The sequence below is a fragment of the Talpa occidentalis genome, unplaced genomic scaffold (assembly GCF_014898055.3).
Source record: "Talpa occidentalis isolate TD23 unplaced genomic scaffold, MPIMG_talOcc4v2.1 talOcc4.16, whole genome shotgun sequence".
NCBI classification, from domain to species: domain Eukaryota; kingdom Metazoa; phylum Chordata; class Mammalia; order Eulipotyphla; family Talpidae; genus Talpa; species Talpa occidentalis.
In genome coordinates, this window is record NW_023601653.1 from 12,732,474 (window position 1) to 12,751,791 (window position 19,318).

The 19,318-nt window shown below is 35.6% G+C and overlaps 1 protein-coding gene across 3 annotated transcripts in view; it reads right to left on the minus strand.

Moving 5' to 3' along the window:
• PARPBP (PARP1 binding protein) overlaps positions 1 to 19,318 on the minus strand; it is a 43,641-nt gene that overhangs the window by 6,353 nt on the left and 17,970 nt on the right. For 2 of the 3 annotated variants that reach the window (XM_037513768.1, XM_037513767.2), the window contains exons 5-9: positions 18,958 to 19,128; positions 17,440 to 17,594; positions 11,602 to 11,785; positions 8,767 to 8,945; positions 6,104 to 6,185 (exon numbers count right to left, since the gene is read on the minus strand). In XM_037513768.1, the coding sequence (XP_037369665.1) occupies positions 6,104 to 6,185; positions 8,767 to 8,945; positions 11,602 to 11,785; positions 17,440 to 17,594; positions 18,958 to 19,128 (771 nt within the window). The remainder of the gene's footprint in view (positions 1 to 6,103; positions 6,186 to 8,766; positions 8,946 to 11,601; positions 11,786 to 17,439; positions 17,595 to 18,957; positions 19,129 to 19,318) is intronic. The other variant, XM_037513769.2, reaches the window with a different exon arrangement.

The following is a 19,318-nucleotide window of genomic DNA, read 5'->3' on the forward strand; positions in this document are numbered from 1 at the left end:
ACTTCACATAGGAAAGCTTGACTCCAGTTAAATTAAGATGAATGAGTCAAAATATTGAAAAGTCACAGACACCATCAGAGTTAGCTGTACTAAAAAGAAAATTAAAGTTCTATACTGATAAATTTATCAACAGTTTGAAAAAGGAAATTATTCTCAACATACCTATTAAATAGGTAACTAAAAATAAATATTCTAAATGCATCTTTTTTTCTTATACCATCACATTTTCAAAAGAACAGAGACTTGCTATCCTAAAGGGCTTATGAATTTAATTTGTAAATATAGTTAATGATCCATTTCTTCATCAGGGACATTTTGTTTACTTTACTGAATAGCAGAAATAAAATATTTCTGACCAGAGCAGTCACATTATGCTTTCAGAACTCATAATTATAATGATTATACACTTATTTATATTTACTCTTTGGAAAGAGCACAAACCTTGAAGTCTCATACCTGAATACAAACCCTGTTATTGACCACTAGGAGTATGGTCTAAAAAATGATGTCCTCCAAAGCTGAACAAGAATTCATCGGGTCGAGGGATATGAATGTCCTCTATAACACTTAACATTTAGTTGGTACTCAATAAATCCCCACCTCATTATTTCAGCCAAAATAAATTTCATTTTAGTGTAGTCTAATACAAGTATCCCATTTTCATTCTAATGAAAAATGCTGCTCACTTCTTTAAAGTCTTTGTTCAATGTCACCTTCTCAAAGATCTCAAAGATCACCTCTACAGATCATCTGATTAAAAAACAAATATGCACAGGCCCTCCCCTGGTGGCGCAAGCGGTTGAGCACCACGCTGTGAAGCTGTCCGCAGCCTCTGCAGCACAGGTTCGATCCCGGCTGGCCAATGAAGGTCCCACATGGTGTGGCAGACCTCTCCTGGCTCGCCCGCTGCTCCCCTCAGCAGTGTATTTTGTCAGTCTGCCTGTTCTGTTCCCCGCTCTGTCTCTGGTGAATCCTCTCACCCTCCCGCGCATCTGGCCTGTACCCCATTCTTGTATAAATAAATAAATCTTTAAAAAAAATATGCAGAGAAAGTTTCCTTATTCCCCTCCCCAACTTTGTTTCACTTGGTAACGCTGATAACCTCCTAACATATCATATAATTTCCCTTTCCTGTTTTGTTTATTGTCTGCCTCTCCAAAAACAAGCTAAGTCCTACAACCAAACTCTTAGTTTGCAAGTGGGTGTGGTCTGGCCCTTCTGTATCCCTCTAGAGGAGCACAGAGTCAATAGGCGATCATGACCTTCCTTTTATATCCTGTTTCAAGTAGCTGGGGCTCCAGCATTCCCTGATCAAACTGCCCTAGGCATTGGGCTATACTGACCTCTTCCTCTAGACTGAAGGCTGTTAATGGCAAAGGTGATGGGAAATAGGCTGTGGGTACCTCTTGGTAGAGTGTCCCTAAAAGTATGGTACAGAACCAAGGCTGCAGAGGGCCTGGGGGTACACCAGGGGCTTCCATTTATATTCTTGCAGCCAGTCCACCAATATTTGAGGAAAACTTGTCCATGAGTAAGGGAGTTTTTGTCTGTGGAAGGTTTGAAGGCATGGAAATTATAAGTAAGCAAAAGCATAGAGACAGGAAAAAATCTACAGAATAGAGCCTATTCTTAATAGAAAGTAAGGAAACCATATGATACAGAAATGAGAGAAGTAGGCTGGGACAGTTCTTTCAAGTTCTTAAATATTCTGCCTTTGTCAGGGTCTCATACACATATTTTTATAATAAGCCTTACTTAAAACCAGAAAAGCCACACTTCCCTTGACCCACATTATTATTTTGCCTAACTACCCCAATACACAGTATCTTTTTACTACTATGACAATCTAATACTTTCAGCAGCTTTTTTCCTCAGCCTGAAATGTTCCCTTCCATTCTCTCTGCTTACTTAAATCCTATTTATTCTAATTTCTCAGTGGTCAGAGGGCCATTTTCTCTATTTATCATGGGTCTTTAGGTATTCCATTTCAGTGTATCTTTAACCCCATAAAACTGCAAATGTTTAATAATCTGCTAGCCATGTGCAGTTAGTTAAAACTAAACAAAATTTAAAATTTCACTGCAGTAGACACATCAATTGTTCAATAGCCACCAGTGGCTAGCACCTATAATACTGGACAGCACAGACACAGGACATTTCCAGAGAAACTTCTGTTGTAGAACACTGCTCTAGAACAAAAGTTTACAATTAAGTCTTGTGGTTGTTTCATATGCTACAGATGGGTTCTCAAAGGACTCTAGGACAGTTTTGTTTCCTGGGTCCATAATATTGGAATCCAAGGCACCTTTATGTAAGTAAAGGAAACTGCATCTGTTCCCCATGTCTTGCAACTACTAATGATGTGAAAGAACAAGTTAAGCTTTCGGGAATAATGACAATTATCTTGTCTCAGCTTTTTAATTCTTTTATTCTCTTTGCTTTAGTTTGGAGGTTTGTTTTTTTTTTTTTTTAATCCATTGATAGTTTACTATTGATCCCATCTAGGAGTTCTTAAAATTTTAGGTGGTTTTCTAGTTCTGGAATGTCTAATTAGTTGTTTCATAGGTTTTAATCACTTTTCTATTGGAATTCCCCAATTTTTCATCTAATTTTCCCATCCTTTCTTCTGATACTTCACATGTTAAAATTTCTTTTAATTCCTTGTCAGCTAGTTCTAATATCTGGATAAATTGTGAGTCTGCCTCTAATGTTATTTTTTTCTCTTGACTTGATTAAAGGACAAATCTTCCTCTCTCTTCTCATGTTCAGTATATTTTATTTCATGCAGGATAATGTGTACAGGGGAACTAGAGGCTCCGGAAGTTTTCTATCAAGAAGAGTTTCTCCTGTCTCTGTTGGGCAGACACAGTGATGGAAAGAGAACCTCAAAGCATTCAGGGGCTGACCTGGATGAGAGCTGAATTATAGTTGTCATTACTCATATATGAATCCTGACTCTTACCTCATTGTCAGGAAATACCCTCCCCAGAACTTGAACTGAGAATCTTATGAATCTCTATAGTCTTTGATCTAAAAATCATGGAGATTTAGTTTATCTTTCACAGATTTTTATAGACCACTCTTTGGTACCCCTACCCCACTGCATTTTGCACTGTAGCAGATATCTTGGAGACAGTCATGTATTTGAAGCAGTTCCCACTCCTCAAGCAGAGCCTTGTTTTCTAAATAATGTGAAACCACAGGGGATCTAAGTCTTCTGGACTGAGGATCCTCAGGCTTCTACTCAGCTCCAAAATGTAGCATGTGTCCTGGGTGAAAAATAGCTATGCAATCACAGCTCCTGAAATTTCCAAATCGTTTTCAGCTCCTCAAGATACACAGAACCTTTGCTGGTTCCTCTTTCCATGAGCAGAGTTTCTTTAAATGGGCCAACACCAGGAGCACTGGTATCTCTACTATTGACTTCTGATGCTTATGAAGATACCAGAGTTACAGCTGGGCTATTTTTTCATGCTTAAGTCCTAATTGTCCAAATACTTCATGTTTTAAAGATCCAGTGTTTTCTTGATCAGTTCACTTAAGTTATTAAATCAATGAATGCTGATGATTATTTTGACATACATAGCTCAGAATGAGGTGCAAAATACTGCTAACCAAGCTAGAAGGAATAAAGCTGAACAATTTACAGGTAGAGGAGGTAAGTATCTTCTTGAAAAATCTTCTAATGAAAAGGTATAAGGGTGCTTATATAAACTGATAACTGGGGCTAAGAAATAGGTAAGAATTTTCTAAAAGTTCCTATCAAAACAATGAAGATTGAGGAAGAATCTTCTGATTTCCTTTGCAGGAGAAATAAATTGACCATCATAGACAAGTTTCCTAAAAAGCTACAGCAGGAAATAAAATTTGAGGACGTAAAATGAATGTTAATGAGCAGTTTCCAAAGTAGCTTCATAGGATTTTTGTGCTCAGAGGATTGTCTATATCTAATTATGAATTAGGAAAAGTTAATTAGTCCCCTAAATAAGGACATGGATACTTCACAATCAACATCATTTACAACATCAAAATTCTAAGTTCCCTAATATTTTCTACCACTGAAGTGCTCTTGCCAAGAGAGTATTTTAAGTGTAGATCATGTACTATTTCCATAACTCAAAAAAAGAATCCTATGCCAAAAGAGTGAAAGTAACAGGAAAATAAGTTAAAAGACTTTTCCATAGTTACTTAGTAGCAAATATTAGTAATAATTTTTCTTATTCCAACAAGTATTCTACTTGGCAGTGATTTAACTATATACCTGGCTAAACTAATTATTTTCACACTTTGTTTTTATAAAGAGCAATGTACTGTAAAATATAAACATCAAATCCTTTCTCTGTTGCCATTTAGTTTTAGAACTATGTAGACTAATGCAGCTCCACTATTAAGTAACGGAAGCAATGTAATTATAATCTCATTAGTACCAAACTAAGACTTTGCACATTGGCATAAGATATTTCATGGTAGTCATGAGATCTCAAATAGTAGCTTTCTCAGGAATTTGACATCCTCCTCTGCAAATAAGATTGATTAGATGCTCTCTCTTCTACTACCCAAAACTTTCTAAACTTGTCTATACATTTTAAGAACCTCCTCCTGCTTCAGACAATTTTTTTCATTATGATATACTTGGACCTAACAAAATACCCCAGTGATCTTTAAATAAAAAAGTTTGTGAGTATGCCTAGCAGGGTAAAAATTACAGAGTTTGTATGTTATAGTAGTGCTTCTAATCAATATCTTTGAGACAGATTCTGGGAAGGCAGACAGGATAGTGGCCCCATGTCAAGTGAGAAAGTTACCAGAGAATGGTAACTGCAAGTAGGAGACAGCCTACAATCTCAATAAGAAGAGAGCAGGAGGCAGAGAAGGTGATGACCCTGTTTTGAGCTGCGTGTATTAATCCCTCATTTCTGGCTGCATGTGTGCTAATCTTCAGGAAGCTACCTCCCTATGTGTGCATTCGACTGATAGAGGCATCTTAGAAAGCTATATTTGGTATAAAAGACCCTGGACCTGAGTATTTTGGGGGTAACCTGCTTCAGGTGCCCCCTCCCTGTCATCACAGGGAGCTTCTGTGCTTTCCTATGGCTGAATAAACTTTGTAAAATTCACTCCTCGCAGTCGGTGTCCTTAATTTTCATGGCGCGAGACAAGAACTCAGCTGACATCATGCTACATCTTGACTATAATTATGTTAATACAAGAGTGACAAAATTTTATTCACAGAAAAACTCAAGGATGCATTAATTACTAACAACTAATAGTAACCAACAGAAAGACAAGGCTTATAAATAAACTCAATGGGTCTGAGCTAATTAGATGAAACAGATAACTAAAAGCTCTTTGCAAATCAAGACTTTCCAAATGGTAGTATAAAACGCATACAAACTAGAACTTTCAGAGTAGTATAAGTATGAATAATTGATAATTTAAGGATAATTATAAATCTTACACAAGAATTTTGTTAAACAGTGAATAAATTACCAATTATAGAAGAATACTCAGTAAGTGAATATTTAATAAGTGAACGAGTTAAGGTCGAGTTTCCTTTTTAAATTAATGCTAAAAAATTTTAAGCACTGTAAAACAAGTTATTGACTACTTATGAGCACAAATATTTCAAATGAGAACAGGAAAACAGTTCAAACCAAATAAAAATATAAAGAACCGCTCAAGCCAATGACAATGTGAAATGTTCTCCTTATCTACACCTATTATTCTATCTCATCACTATGACTCCAGACAAAAACAAGTTCCACAGTCTCTCAAGATTGAGTTCAAGATATCAGAATGTAAATAAGAATGCCATGTCTCATTTATTTTCCCCTTCAATCATTGAACAGACATTTATTAAACTCTTACCATAGCAGGTACTTAATTCTTTCCTTCTTTAAGGTATAGTTTATTGAATAGACCAGAGACTGATAGTCAAGATTGTATAAAAGGAAGTTCTGTATGTCAACCATCATAACTCATTTTCCATTTAATTCTTATTGTTCCATATAAAATGTATACTTACAATATTCAGTTCAGTTTTATATTTTTCTTCTAAAAACAAATAATTTTATCATTTTCATGCCAGTACATTAAATTGTACCTGAATTTTATTCTCCAACAGTGATTTATTGATGCGTTCTCTTAGGGGTTTCACTGGTGAATTTTTCACTTGAATGGGAGATCTAGATATGTCCAAAAAGGCAGAAGTTTATAATTAAAGTAGTTCTTAATTAGTATTCACCCTTCGTCTACCAAATTTTAAATTAGTATTTACCCTTCCTAATGAACCTGGCAAAGATTAAAAAGGGAGAGCTGGATTAAAAAAACCAACAGGTCTATGAAAAAATGTTCAACATCACTTGTAATCAGGGAAATGCAAATCAAAACTACCATGAGATACCATCTTACACCAGTGAGAATGGCACATATTAAAAAAACTAGCAACAAATGTTGGCGAGGATGTGGAGAAAAAGGAACTCTCCTGCACTGCTGGTGGGAGTGCAAACTGCTCCAACCACTATGGAGAGCTGTGTGGAGATTTCTGGACCTACTAAACATAGAGCTTCCATAGGATCCAGCAATTCCACTCCTAGGTATTTACCCAAAGGACACAGAAACATCAATTCCAAAGAGCACCTGCACCCCTATGTTTATAGCAGCACCGTTTACAATAGCTAAGCTTTGGAAACAACCCAAATGCCCAAAAATAGATGACTGGATCAAAAAGATGTGGTACATATACACCATGGAATATTACTCAGCATTCAAAAAAGATAAACACATGCAATTTACAGCAACATGGATGGCGCTGGAAGGGATCATGCTCAGCGAAATAAGCCAGAAAGAAAAAGAAAAATACCGGATGGCCTCACTCATAGCAGGAATCTAGAAAACTTAAATAAGGGACCAGGAAAATGAATAACTATAAGAAAGTGAAAATCAAAATCAACAAAAAACTATGAACCAGGGGGGTGGGGACGGGGAGGGAAGGGATTGGGGTCAAAATAAGGGGGTTGCAATTGTATGGGGAATATAAAAATAAAATTTATTTAAAAAAAAAACCCAACATCATCTAGTTGTTCATGATACTGTATAAAAGTGTCAGTATTCCTACTGTGAGAATGCTGAATATTAACAACGTACTCAGTTAATTAAACACTAAGTATTCAATTTTCTACTGTATGTAAGATACTTTATAAGATACTGTGAAGGACAGAAACTTGATTAGTTCTTAGGCTCTAGATTCAGGCATCCTGAAGTCTAAGTAAGGAAATAAGATATCCACATAACTAAAATTCAAAATAAAAAAGACAAGTGTTATCATAAGGGAATTCGAGAGGAAAATATAGTTTAGAAGTTAGAGGGTCAGAGAAGGCACAAAAAAGAAAGAGACACTGGAATTTGGGAGCCTGAGAAACCTGGACCCCTCAATAAGTCCTTTTTGGCTTAATAGAGCCAAGATCATGACTTCTTTGACTGAAAAGACCATTATTAAGATTAAAGGACAGTCTATTCTAAGAAGGAATAGTTGATGACTATCAACTATCAACTAATAGTTATATTAACTTATATTCATTCATCACATTGTTCTTCATTTTATCTTTCCAATGCAGACAGTTAAAATTTTACTTTACTGTAGACTGGTTAATTGTCTGTATAATGACAACTGGAAAAGCTATGGTAACTGTGAACAACTGAAATGTGTTTGGCCATATGATTAAAGACAGAAAAATATCTTTTTAAAATGAATGTAGGGATTAACTTTCCTTTAAAAAATTCTGTAAACTGAAAATAATATTTCTCTATTCACATGAAGAGAAAATTACAATAAATTTATATTTCTACCTAAAAGCAAACTTTATTAAAGCAGAAGCCAGGCAAAAGGAATTAAACAAAGATTCATTTTCTTTACACTGTTTTTTTTTTGGATTCAAGTAAATCACTGATAAAATAAGTATTAGATTTCTGGAAGTAACTCAAGCAGGAAAAAATAAAGAATCAAACAGTAGGATGATTTAGTAAAAATTTCTACAATGTACTATATATACAATCTTAAAAGGTTGTTATAGTTTTTAAAGGTGTCTATAAATGTTCATTTAATTAAAAATATCATTGACCAATTCAATGCTTAAACTAAGTGCTGTTAAAACTGTAGAGTCTTGCACATAATACCAACATTAATTTAGTAAGCACTTTTCTTCATAATGTGGGGAAGAAGCAATAAATACAAAATTCCAGTGTAAGTCTGGTGTATATGCTCTCTCCTGTTCTCACACAAACATGTGTTACACAATCCTTGGAGAAGAAAGATGTCAGGTTTTGGAGAAAGACACTTTTGCTCCTTGCTAACTAGTTCTCTTAGGAAAATTACTTAAATATTTCTCTCAAGTCTCTAATTCTTCACTGAGAAATGGAGATGCTATTACAAGAGGTTGTTGTTAATAAAACAGTTGAGATAATATAAGCAAAAGTTTTAGCAAGGTTCTTGACATACAAAGCCAAACAAGAAAATATTTCCAAAGCAAAAAATGAAAGGAAACCAAAAAAATCTCTACTTGGCTCATTGTCATATGCTCACAAAATGTTTCCTTTTTATATATAACCTCTTCACATTCTTTTGTCTTCTCTCTTCATACTCTTTGATAGGCTCCAAGTTTCCTACCACAGCATGTATTTCTTTCCCCCAGTCAATGAAGTGATTTTCCAAAAGTTCCCCTATAGACTGGAATTAACATTTACACATCTAACCTACACATTACTTACCTAAAAAGTGTAAGGATAGAAATTCCATGATGATGAATAGTGTTTTCATCACCATATAAAAGCTCTGCTTTGTTACTGGTAGGAGCACTGGCTGCTTCTTCATCCAAAAGAACTAGTAACATTTTCACAGTATCTCTGCCACAGTATGCGGTGCCGTGATTTATGGCATAAGATTTTGGCTAGAACAAAAATAATTTTAAGTAAATATAATGATCACTCCAGCTGGGTCAATCAGCCACTCTTCCATTTAATGTGCCACTGCTTCCCTTCATCCTCTATTGTTTAAGTAATTAAAAAGCAGCCACAAAAAGTGGCTTTAAGCCATACTAAGCCATTTTTCTCCCTTAAGCCATACTGAAAATCAATCTAATCAACTTCCCTAAGCACAAAAGAATACAGAATATTCTCAAAGGAAGACAATAGGTTCTGATAATAACATTAGACTTTACTTTTTTTAACTTTTTTTTAAAGATTTACTTATTTATGCATACAAGAGCTGGGGTACAGGCCAGAGGTGAGAGGGGTATGAGAGGATTCACCAGAGACAGAGTGGGGAACAGAACAGGCCGATTGATCGAAGTACACTGCTGAGGGGAGCAGCGGTCCAGTCAGGAGAGGTCTGCTGCACCATGTGGGTTGCTCCCTGGCCGGCCGGAAATCAAACTCGTGCGGCAGTGGCTGAGGATAGCTTCATAGCTTGAGTCTTAACCCCTTGCACCACCAGGGAGGCCCCAACATTAGACTTTAAATCAGAAAATTTAGCCACTATCTCTCTTTGACCTCAGTATCATGATTTGATTTCTCTGTGTATTTTTTCTCTCTTATCCCAAAGAGAGATGACGTTATGGCAATCTGAATACCAACTCCACAGAAAGCTGAAAATATCTGATCAAATGCAAAAATGAAAAACCATTTGACATTTATTGATCCAATAATCATCATAGTACATACTATGTCCCAAGCACTCTGCTTATTCTTAAGGCTACAAAGGCCAAAACCACCTCCTCAAAGAACCTGGTCACCCAAGATAAAGGAAATAATGTTTTGTAGAAGGATAATGAAACTAACCAATAATTCCATGACAGAGTGCTAAGTGCTGTTTCTAACAGAACTTACACAAAGGGCAGTGGGAGCACACAAAAGGGTATGATCAATTACTTTGCAGTCAAGGATGGCTTCCTGGAGGAAACACATGAAAATAAGAGCGAGCACTAAGAGAGCACATGACACTCTCAGGTACCAGGTAGCATAAAATGGATAAAGAATGGAGTAACCAGGGAGAGAGTTATATGAGATGAACCTGGGAAAGATTAAAAAGGGAGGGTTGGAATAACTTTGCGATTAGAGAAAAGGATACAGAAAAATGTAAAATAATAATACATAGAGATATAAGCTAGTACAAACTCTAGTTGGGTTTGATGCTAACTTACCATGGTGTGTGCTGTATAGTTGGTAAAACTGCATTACTTCACTGTGCTTCACTTACACTCACTGGTGAAATAGGGAGTGATGACAGTGCCTAACCCACAGAGTTGCTGAACATTGTGCCTAAATATCAGAGTTGCCTGCTGTGACATGCGTTCGAGCTGAGTCACTTTCTTCAGCTTTCATCAACACAGTGTTGGCCTCCTTTCTCTACTTGGCTCACTCACGCTACAGGGTGAAGTATAATATATAGCTACTCTGGAATGATAACAAATTACCCATCACGATATGGTGCTGAACATATATATTTCTTCAGTGCCAGAGAAGTCCATGTTGCTTAATATTAACTTCATGGAGAATCATGACAATATTCTGCAGAGTTCTGATTTCGGTTGAAAACGTAAAATTAAGAACTAGGTTCTTTATTTCTTATAACAGGAAATGGGAGAGATTGGAGCTTCTAATTTCCTGAGTAGAGACAGCTCCTGATTTATACTTCTAGTAATAACCTGGTTTTCATTAGCACCGCGTTGGCTACAGGAAGTGTTAACACACATGGGACAAAAACCCAGAATCCCCACCCACTTTCCACCTTCAAATTAATGTAAAAACTTGCATTATTATAGAAAAATAGCAAAAAAGTAGTCTCAGAAGGTTGCAAATAAATAAATGAGTAATAAAAAAAAAAGTAAAGTCTTTCTTCATACATTGGCTCTTACAATCACACCTAATGAAAAGGGGCTTTTGTTACTGGATTAAACTGCAACAAATGGATTATAACACATACTTCCAGATTCTGTTCTAGACCTAAAAGCAAGGTAGTCAAGCTCTCGTGTAATGCTGTAATAGTTGTAACATTTCATTCTCTATGTAAAAGAAAAAAGCCAAATGTTACAGAAATGTATAGCTAAAAGATCTCTGCATATAGGAGAAATTCCTAATAGTTGCAATAGGCTAGCAATGGAGAAAGAAAATAAGATCTTAGAGATAGAAAAGAAATCTACATTTCTGTCACTGTTCTATACAATCCCTTGGTACTGAGGCAGAATCAGAGTAACCAGGCTTTTAAAAATCTGAGTGAATGGTTGTTTATTATAAAAATTAACTATACTGAAAAATATGGCAAAATTCCTTTCTATCCATCAAGAATTATAAATCTCTAGTGCTGCAAGAGATACTGAAGACGATCCAATCCCCTACTTGAATAAATACAAATACTTTGGCCCAAAGATATTATGTTTTATCCAACTCAAACATAATCCTACACAATCCTATTGAGAAATAAATTTTCAACAACATCTTACAACACAGGAAACACATTTGTCTGACTCAGGAGCAATAGTAAACTATTTCTACAAGTAGAAGAAAAATGTTTTGTGGAAGGATAATGATAAATAAAAAGCTCATTACCCGTGCAGGACTGATGTCAGTGGTGTTCACAGCTACATCTTCTTGTTGAGAATTGACAATATTTTTAATCCTCAAATCCAAATCCTGAGCAACTTCCTCTACTGCTTTATAAAAAGGATCCCTGCTGTTCTGGCCTTTAATCAATTGCATTTTTATCACTGAGAGTAGCTGGCCCCCTGCAATGCTGAAAATAGAAATAAGATCGCTTTTATAATAGTATTAAAAGTGACAATATGCTTTTAAACTTGAAAATATAATTCTCAGAGTTAATCAACACTTTTCAAAGAATATGGCTTTGATCTTATAAATCAAACAGTAATACTTTAAAGAATGAGAATCATTAGCAACAAACTTTAAAGTTTTTCTAAAAGCAAGTCATTTCAACAAGGTAAATTACTTCTTCCTTGATTTGAAAGCTGACAGAAAATGATATAGTTATATATGACATATGGTAACAGATTAAGATGTACATAGACACACTATATACTTTAAATATGTACCTTTAGATACACTAAGATACCTCTTTCAATTGAATACCTAGAATTTTACCTTTAACTTACTCTTAAAACCAAGTCAGTAAGTATCATTACTCTTAAATCACAGGTGAGAAAATTGAGTTTCTAAAAGGTCAAAAAACATGTCCAAAAACAGAGTGTTCTGGGTTAGGAAGGATGTGTTAAAAACACATTACTGCAGCCTAATATGAGAAGGGTTAATAAAAGAAAGAGAAAATTAAGCCAGTTAATACTCACTGAAAGCAGAGCAGAGACTGGAACAATTGTGGTCAACAGGCAAGTAGTTTTTTAAAAAAGATTTATTTATGCATATAAGAGCTGGGGTGCAGGCCAGAGATGTGGGGGGTGAGAGGATTCACCAGAGACAGAGTGGGGAACAGAACAGGCAGATTGACCAAAGTACACTGCTGAGGGGAGCAGCGGGCAAGCAAGGAGAGGTCTGCCTCGCCATGTGGGTAGCTCCCTGGCCAGCCAGGGATCAAACTCGTGCTGCAGAGGCTCCAGACTGCTTCATAGCGCGGTGCTTAACCCCTTGCGCCACCAGGGAGGCCCCAACAGTTAAGTGTTTTGACAAACCTGAAATCAATTGTTTCTTTATACGAAGCCAGAACCTGAATGAATTTAGTTTGCAGTTTCTGCTCTAGAAAGCTGACCTAAAACCAGTGCAAGAAAGAAGGTAGGAGGAAGGATTTGGGTCCATTTGAAGAAGAAACTAGCAGTGCCCAAGAATGGAAGAGGGCTCTTTTTGGAAGTCAGAGGATCTCCATCACTGGGGTATGGCTGGAAAGGCTACACAGGTACCAAACGTGAAGGTGGCGTGTTCTGACCATGGAGTCGCCCATTTTCAACCTTCATTCTGCTAGCTACACTGTGATTTTTATAGTGACATAAAATTAAATTAGGACATTTCACCTTCACCCTTTCATTGCCATGGTTTATGTTTTAAGGAATAAGCCAACTTCCCTAACAAACATTAGAAATACAATTATTCACATTTAGAAAGCTGGTCCAAATAGAGAAGGAAAGTTAGACGAAACCTGCAGAGGTTTCAGGTTTCACTGTCAAATTTGATCTTCCAAATTTGCCTGATCAGAATCATATCCAGCATTTTTAATTTATTAATTTGTCTGCTTATCAGGGCATTTGGGAATCATTTAAAAGATATGTTATCCAGCATTATTAATGATTTTCAATGAAAGGGACAATCAGAAGGCCTAGTTTGCCATACACCTATAGTATAAGTACACAGGCATTTTCTGTTTCAGCTGCTTTTTTTTTTAAATTTTCAATTAAAAACACAGGAAGTAATTGGATAAAGTGCAGTCAAAAATGAAAACACAATGAAGACTATTTGCTTTTTCTGAGAATTAATCTCTAATGAAAAATTTGTAGAGCCGATTCAAAGGATAATAAAGGATAATAAGAGAATGTCTTAGTGTCAACTGCAGTTGTAAAAAAGTGTTTTGAATGTTATCAAAGTCACCTTGCCCCCTTTTCTTTTTTTCAACAGGAATAAATATGCTAAATTTAAAAAATTATATAATTCACTGAATCAATTGTATTTAGGTTAAATGTAATAAGGTGCTATGTAAAATTTATCAAAAATCCCTCTCATATTTTCAAATGAGAAAAATTTAACAGAATTTTGGACTGGACAATTCCAACATGAGTATCCCATTAATGCATATTTAGGCCAATATATATATATATATATATATATATATATATATATATAAAACACTGCAGGTGTGAATTAAGAAGTCACTGAGTAATGAAAATGAAATACAAACTTTAAACATTTAAACAATGGGGAACTAATTTATGTGACCTGAAACCTCTAACTTAAGACATTTTTCAGATGAGAGCATAGTATGCATTTTGTAGTGGCACCTACTGGCAAAGTATAGAAATACAGCCGAACTATAGTTAAAGATGGCCTGATGAGAAGCCAGCAGCGACGGGGTAAATGTGAGAATCAATTCTTGGATTTCTGTCCTGTCTACCTATTTCCATCCTTTCCCAAATTCAAAGACTATTGTGATTCCCGACTGTCCCCAATTTATTTTAAAACAAGTAGTATAAACTCACCCTCAGTTACAAGAGTTAAAAACATTTTTATCTCTAAGCTTTCAGGTTGAGAGACCTCAGAAATTGAAGATCATCCTGAAGTTATGGTAAAGGCAGGGTTGCAAACAAGACTGTGAATGACATTCCAGTCAGGAGCATCTGGACCCGTGAATTTCTTCCCTGAGCAGTCAGTCTTGTGCACTTTTTTAGCGCAGCATGGAAAGAAGGATTACTCTAAAGAAAATGAAGCAAGAGACTCTCCAGATGAGAGGCACTAGGACTAAAAATAGGGAGTGAGTATAAGTCTCCACACTGAGACTCAGCATCATTCTAGCCGACCTCAAATTCCAGAATATCGCTAGCCCGACTTACTGCTTTCAGAAAGAAACTAGAGGATGCCTCTGTAGAAATTTTTTAGGAAGTACCAAGGAAAAGCCAAAAGTTACTAGCATCTGGAGAATTCCCACCACAAGAGTCAATAGGCTACTGTGCTGTAACCAAGTTGACTGTCTAGGCCTCATTCTCAAATATGAAAGGACAGTCCAGAATCACCACCCATTTCAGGAGTAACTCTAATATGAATGAGGGCAAAACAAATGAAAACATTCAACTTAGACAAATCAAAGATCATTCCAGAGGCAAGTAAAAATAATCTTAAAATTAAATATAATTTTAGAGAAATGGATGGGATATAAGATCACACATAATCAAATGTGAGAATGAAGACATTTATCTCTCATTTACTTTTTCTCAAAAAGCTACTTGAGCAAAATAAAAGGTTTACCAATTGTAAATAAAGTCATGCAATCCAGGAAGGTAGAGACAAAGAAACCTCACAAAGTATTGATGAAACTTCAAGGTTGCAATCTGAAACAGGCCTATCAAGCAAAAGCACAGATTGAATAAAGATAGAAAAATCTCCAAAAATAGTATCTTCAAGGGCAAAAACCAGGACCAATAGATGACCGGATATCAAGAAGAAATTGTAGTTTTGTTGACAAGCTTGATAGAGTATTGATAAATATATAGGAAATAAAAAATAAAAAGTAGATAATCATTACCTCTAGAAAAACAAAAATCTGTACAGAAAAAATATATAATCACAGTGTAGCATATAGTTTAGCAGTAGGTGATATTTACAGAAGTAATAATATAATCTTTTAAATATGATTTAACCTGAAATTGCAATATAACTATATTAGAAGGATGAAAGAAGAGAAGCATATGTATTGTCTGTCTGTGTATAGAGGGAGAATGTTGGGAGGTTAGTGAGTGGGTTTCAAATCCTCATATTTCTTGGTTAAAAAAGCCAACTGATGAAGTTAAAAGCTGAAAAAGCAAAATTAGCCATATTAAAATTTCATTTAAGTAAGGTAAATATAAAAACAAAACAAAAGATAATTATCATTTCCTCTGAGGAGTACTTTTCCATTTGATTTTGACAACAGGTACTATATTGCTTTGTTTTGCTAAAAATATTTTAAAAAATTAATTATCTGTTATCTTAGAATAAAAAGCCAGTCAACATACTATCTAGAAGTTCAGGAGATATCACTAATATGGACTAGAAGTGATATTCAAAAACATCTTCCAAATTTACTTCTTTGTAATGGATAACCCTATAAGAAGATAGAAAGATGCAATTCAGGATAAAAACCTAAAACCTGAGTAAAAATTATTTTGGAATCTTAAAATGAAAAGAAGTGGAATAAGACCAGTGATTAAGAAATGGGTTCCAGGATCAGAACCAAGCTCAGATCCCAGCTATATTATTAATAACAACATGAGATAGTAAGTTACTTACTCCCAGTGCTTCAGTTTCTTCCACTCTGATATGAGTGGCACATAGTACCTATTACATAAAGTTGTTGTAATGATCAAATGATAATCCCCTTAAAGAACCGAGTAAAACTTATGACACATAATAAAAGTGTTCAAAAAAGACCAACTGTTTTGATTAGTACTATGCTATGGCCTACCAACCAACCAGACAGTGATCTACCATGATTGCTAATATATGCAGCCTAATTCTGTGCCCTACCAATATTAATTTAAAAATCACTCACTAGGGCCTCCCCGGTGGCGCAGCGGTTGAGCACTGGGTTGCGAAGCTGCCCGCAGCCTCTGCAGTGCCGTTTCGATCCCCAGTTGCTCCCCAGCCATGGGAGGAGGGTCCCACATGGCACGCAGACCCCTCCTGCCACCTGCTGCTCCCCTCAGCAGTGTACTTCGGTCCTTCTGCCTGCTCTGCTCCCTGCTCTGGCTCTGGTGAATTCTCTCACCCTCCCGTGCTTCTGACTGTACCCAGTGCTTGTATAAATAAATAAATAAATCTTTAAAAAATAAAAATAAAAAAATAAAATAAAAATCACTCACTATAGACTGATACCATAAATGGAAATCCATCAGATTAAAAAACTTTTCTTCCATATCACATAAAAGGGAATTCCAGATGAATCAAAGATTAACATACATTGAAAAACAAAAACAAAAACCCTAAGCAGAAAATAGAATAAAGAATTCATCCTATCTTTGTTTACTCATTTTTGGTACAGGTTTCCTTTATTGCTAAATATTTTAAAGAAATTATCAATTTGGTTATTTCCAGTCCTCAAAAAAATGTATTTCTTTCAGATTAAAAAATAAAATGGGGGCCTCCCCGGTGGTACAGCGGTTGAGCGCTGGATTGCGAAGCTGCCAGCAGCCTCTGCAGCACCAGTTCGATCCTCGGCTGCTCCCCGGCCACCAGAGGAGGGTCCCACATGGCACACAGACCTCTCCTGCTGCCCGCTGCTCCCCTCAGCAGTGTAACTCATTCCTTCTGCCTGCTCTGCTCCCGGCTCTGGCTCTGGTGAATTCTCTCACCCTCCCGCGCTTCTCACTGTACCCAGTGCTTGTATAAATAAATCTTTAAAAAAATATAAATAAATAAATAAATAAATAAATAAATAAATAAAGTAAAATAAAATGGTAAGTCCTATTCTCTAATCAAATTTAATTTTAGTATGTCTCTTGAGTTTGGTAAAAATTTTGGAATCCCTGGTAGGAAGAAATTTAGGGAGAACGGTCATGTGATTACAATTTATTTATGTAGTTATCCTGTTTCTTCTCCCTACTGTTTGATCTCACACACGGTCATTTCAATAGCTCTTATATTTCTACCTCTCATTCTACAAAGTGTTAAAGCTAGATTAATAATAATTTGCAAAATAATAATAATAATAACTTGCATTTGTAATTTATGAAAAGTTATTACCTTGGATTTGGTATTTCTCCAAGAATTTCATCTAATTTGTCAATGAAGTTAATAAAATTAGACAATCCTTTTACATGTGTCATTAAAGGATCAGATGGTGATGGTGCGTATCCTTTCCCTCCAAGTTCTATTGTTCTAATAAATGATGTGGCCACCTATGTGTCAAAACAAATGATTTAGTTACATCTAATGATTTAATAAGTTAAAAGTACCATTTATAGTTATACTTACATAATTATTGGAATATTGGGAAAGTGAAACATTTTTTATGACTCATGCCACACTTTGACTGAGAAACAAGTAATCAAGTAAACAGGTGCCATGCAGATTCATGCCAGCAAGGATGATGGCAATAGAAACAGAGATGAGAAACTGGGTTAGGGGACAAATCAAGGGCACAAGAACATATGATAAGAATCATATCATTGACTATAAAGAATTAGTTTATGAATATATACATTGAATACTGGCTACTAGAATTGTTAAATAGAACAAAGAGGTTTTAAGTGCCTACTGTGTTGATAAATTAAGGTTGGGCAATTAATGCAGTTCTTCTAAGTCTTGGCTTTTTTATTTATAAAATGAAGATTTCAACTAATCATTAAGTCTTTTCTAGTTTTCATATCCTAGGATTATTCAATCATGTATAATTCAAAAGATCTTGCCTTACAATGATGAAAATATGTATGTGATGACAATACATAAGAGCATCTCCATCAAAGATGAAATATTTTGAAGCAGCATTTTCCAAAGTCTATCCTAAGAAGGAAAAATTCTATGACATTTTTACACTTGGGAGAAAATCCCTTGGCCAAGTAGCATAGGAAACAACAGATTAAATAACAAGGTTAACTTCAGCAGCTTTCTTTATAACAGGACTTTACAGACTTCTTGATACATAAACATATATTATATATATCCAATAAAGGTATATAAAATTTCTAAACATGTTGTCCTTGGAAACATTTGTTCAAGGAACATATAACATGGACTTTTTTTTATTATTACTAATGATGTGGGGCTCCCCTGGGGGCGCAGGCAGTTGAGCACAGTGCTGTGAAGCTGTCTGCAGCCTCTGCAGTGCGGGTTTGATCCCAGCCAGCCAGCAAGAAACCCACATGGCATGGCAGACCTCTCCTCTCACCCACTGCTCCCCTCAGCAGTGTATTTCAATCAGTCTGCCTGTTCTGTTCCCCGCTCTGTCTCTGATGAATCCTCTCACCCTCCCGCATCTCTGACCTGTACCCTGGTTCTTGTACGTGTGAATAAATAAATCTTAAAAAAAAAAAAAAAAAAAAAACTCATGACGTGCTATTATTTTACATACTTATTTGTCTTTTCACAATTCTCCCTTATCAAATTTAAAGGTTATAGTAAAAAATTAAAATACCATGGATTTTCAAATACAGAGTTAGAACATAAACAACTTAAAAATTGCTTTATGATATGATAGGTACAAGAATTCTTCATTATGGTACATAGAATCTTGAAAAATCTTGAAATGCAAGATGGTCATACCAAAAAGATAGACATTTGTTTCTCTCGAGCCGCATGTTTCAAATCGGTGAAGGCTTCTATTCCAAGTCCTCTATCAGGAATATTGAGAATATGTGCCAGAGCCAGGTCATTTTTTGAATTCACAAGTAGGTTTAAGTATGAGTAGATAATCTTCTTTGCTAGTAACTGTACCTATAGAATAAAATATTGATATTTTCTTTAATGAAATTGTCCTGAATCCATAAATAATCTCTGTGTTACAGGCAGCAAAAATATATATGATGACTCAATGACAGTATCTCACTTAACTATCTGGGAAAAGATAAATATCTTATAAACCAAAACTCTGTTGGACAGTCAACATATTCTTGCTCATGAAACC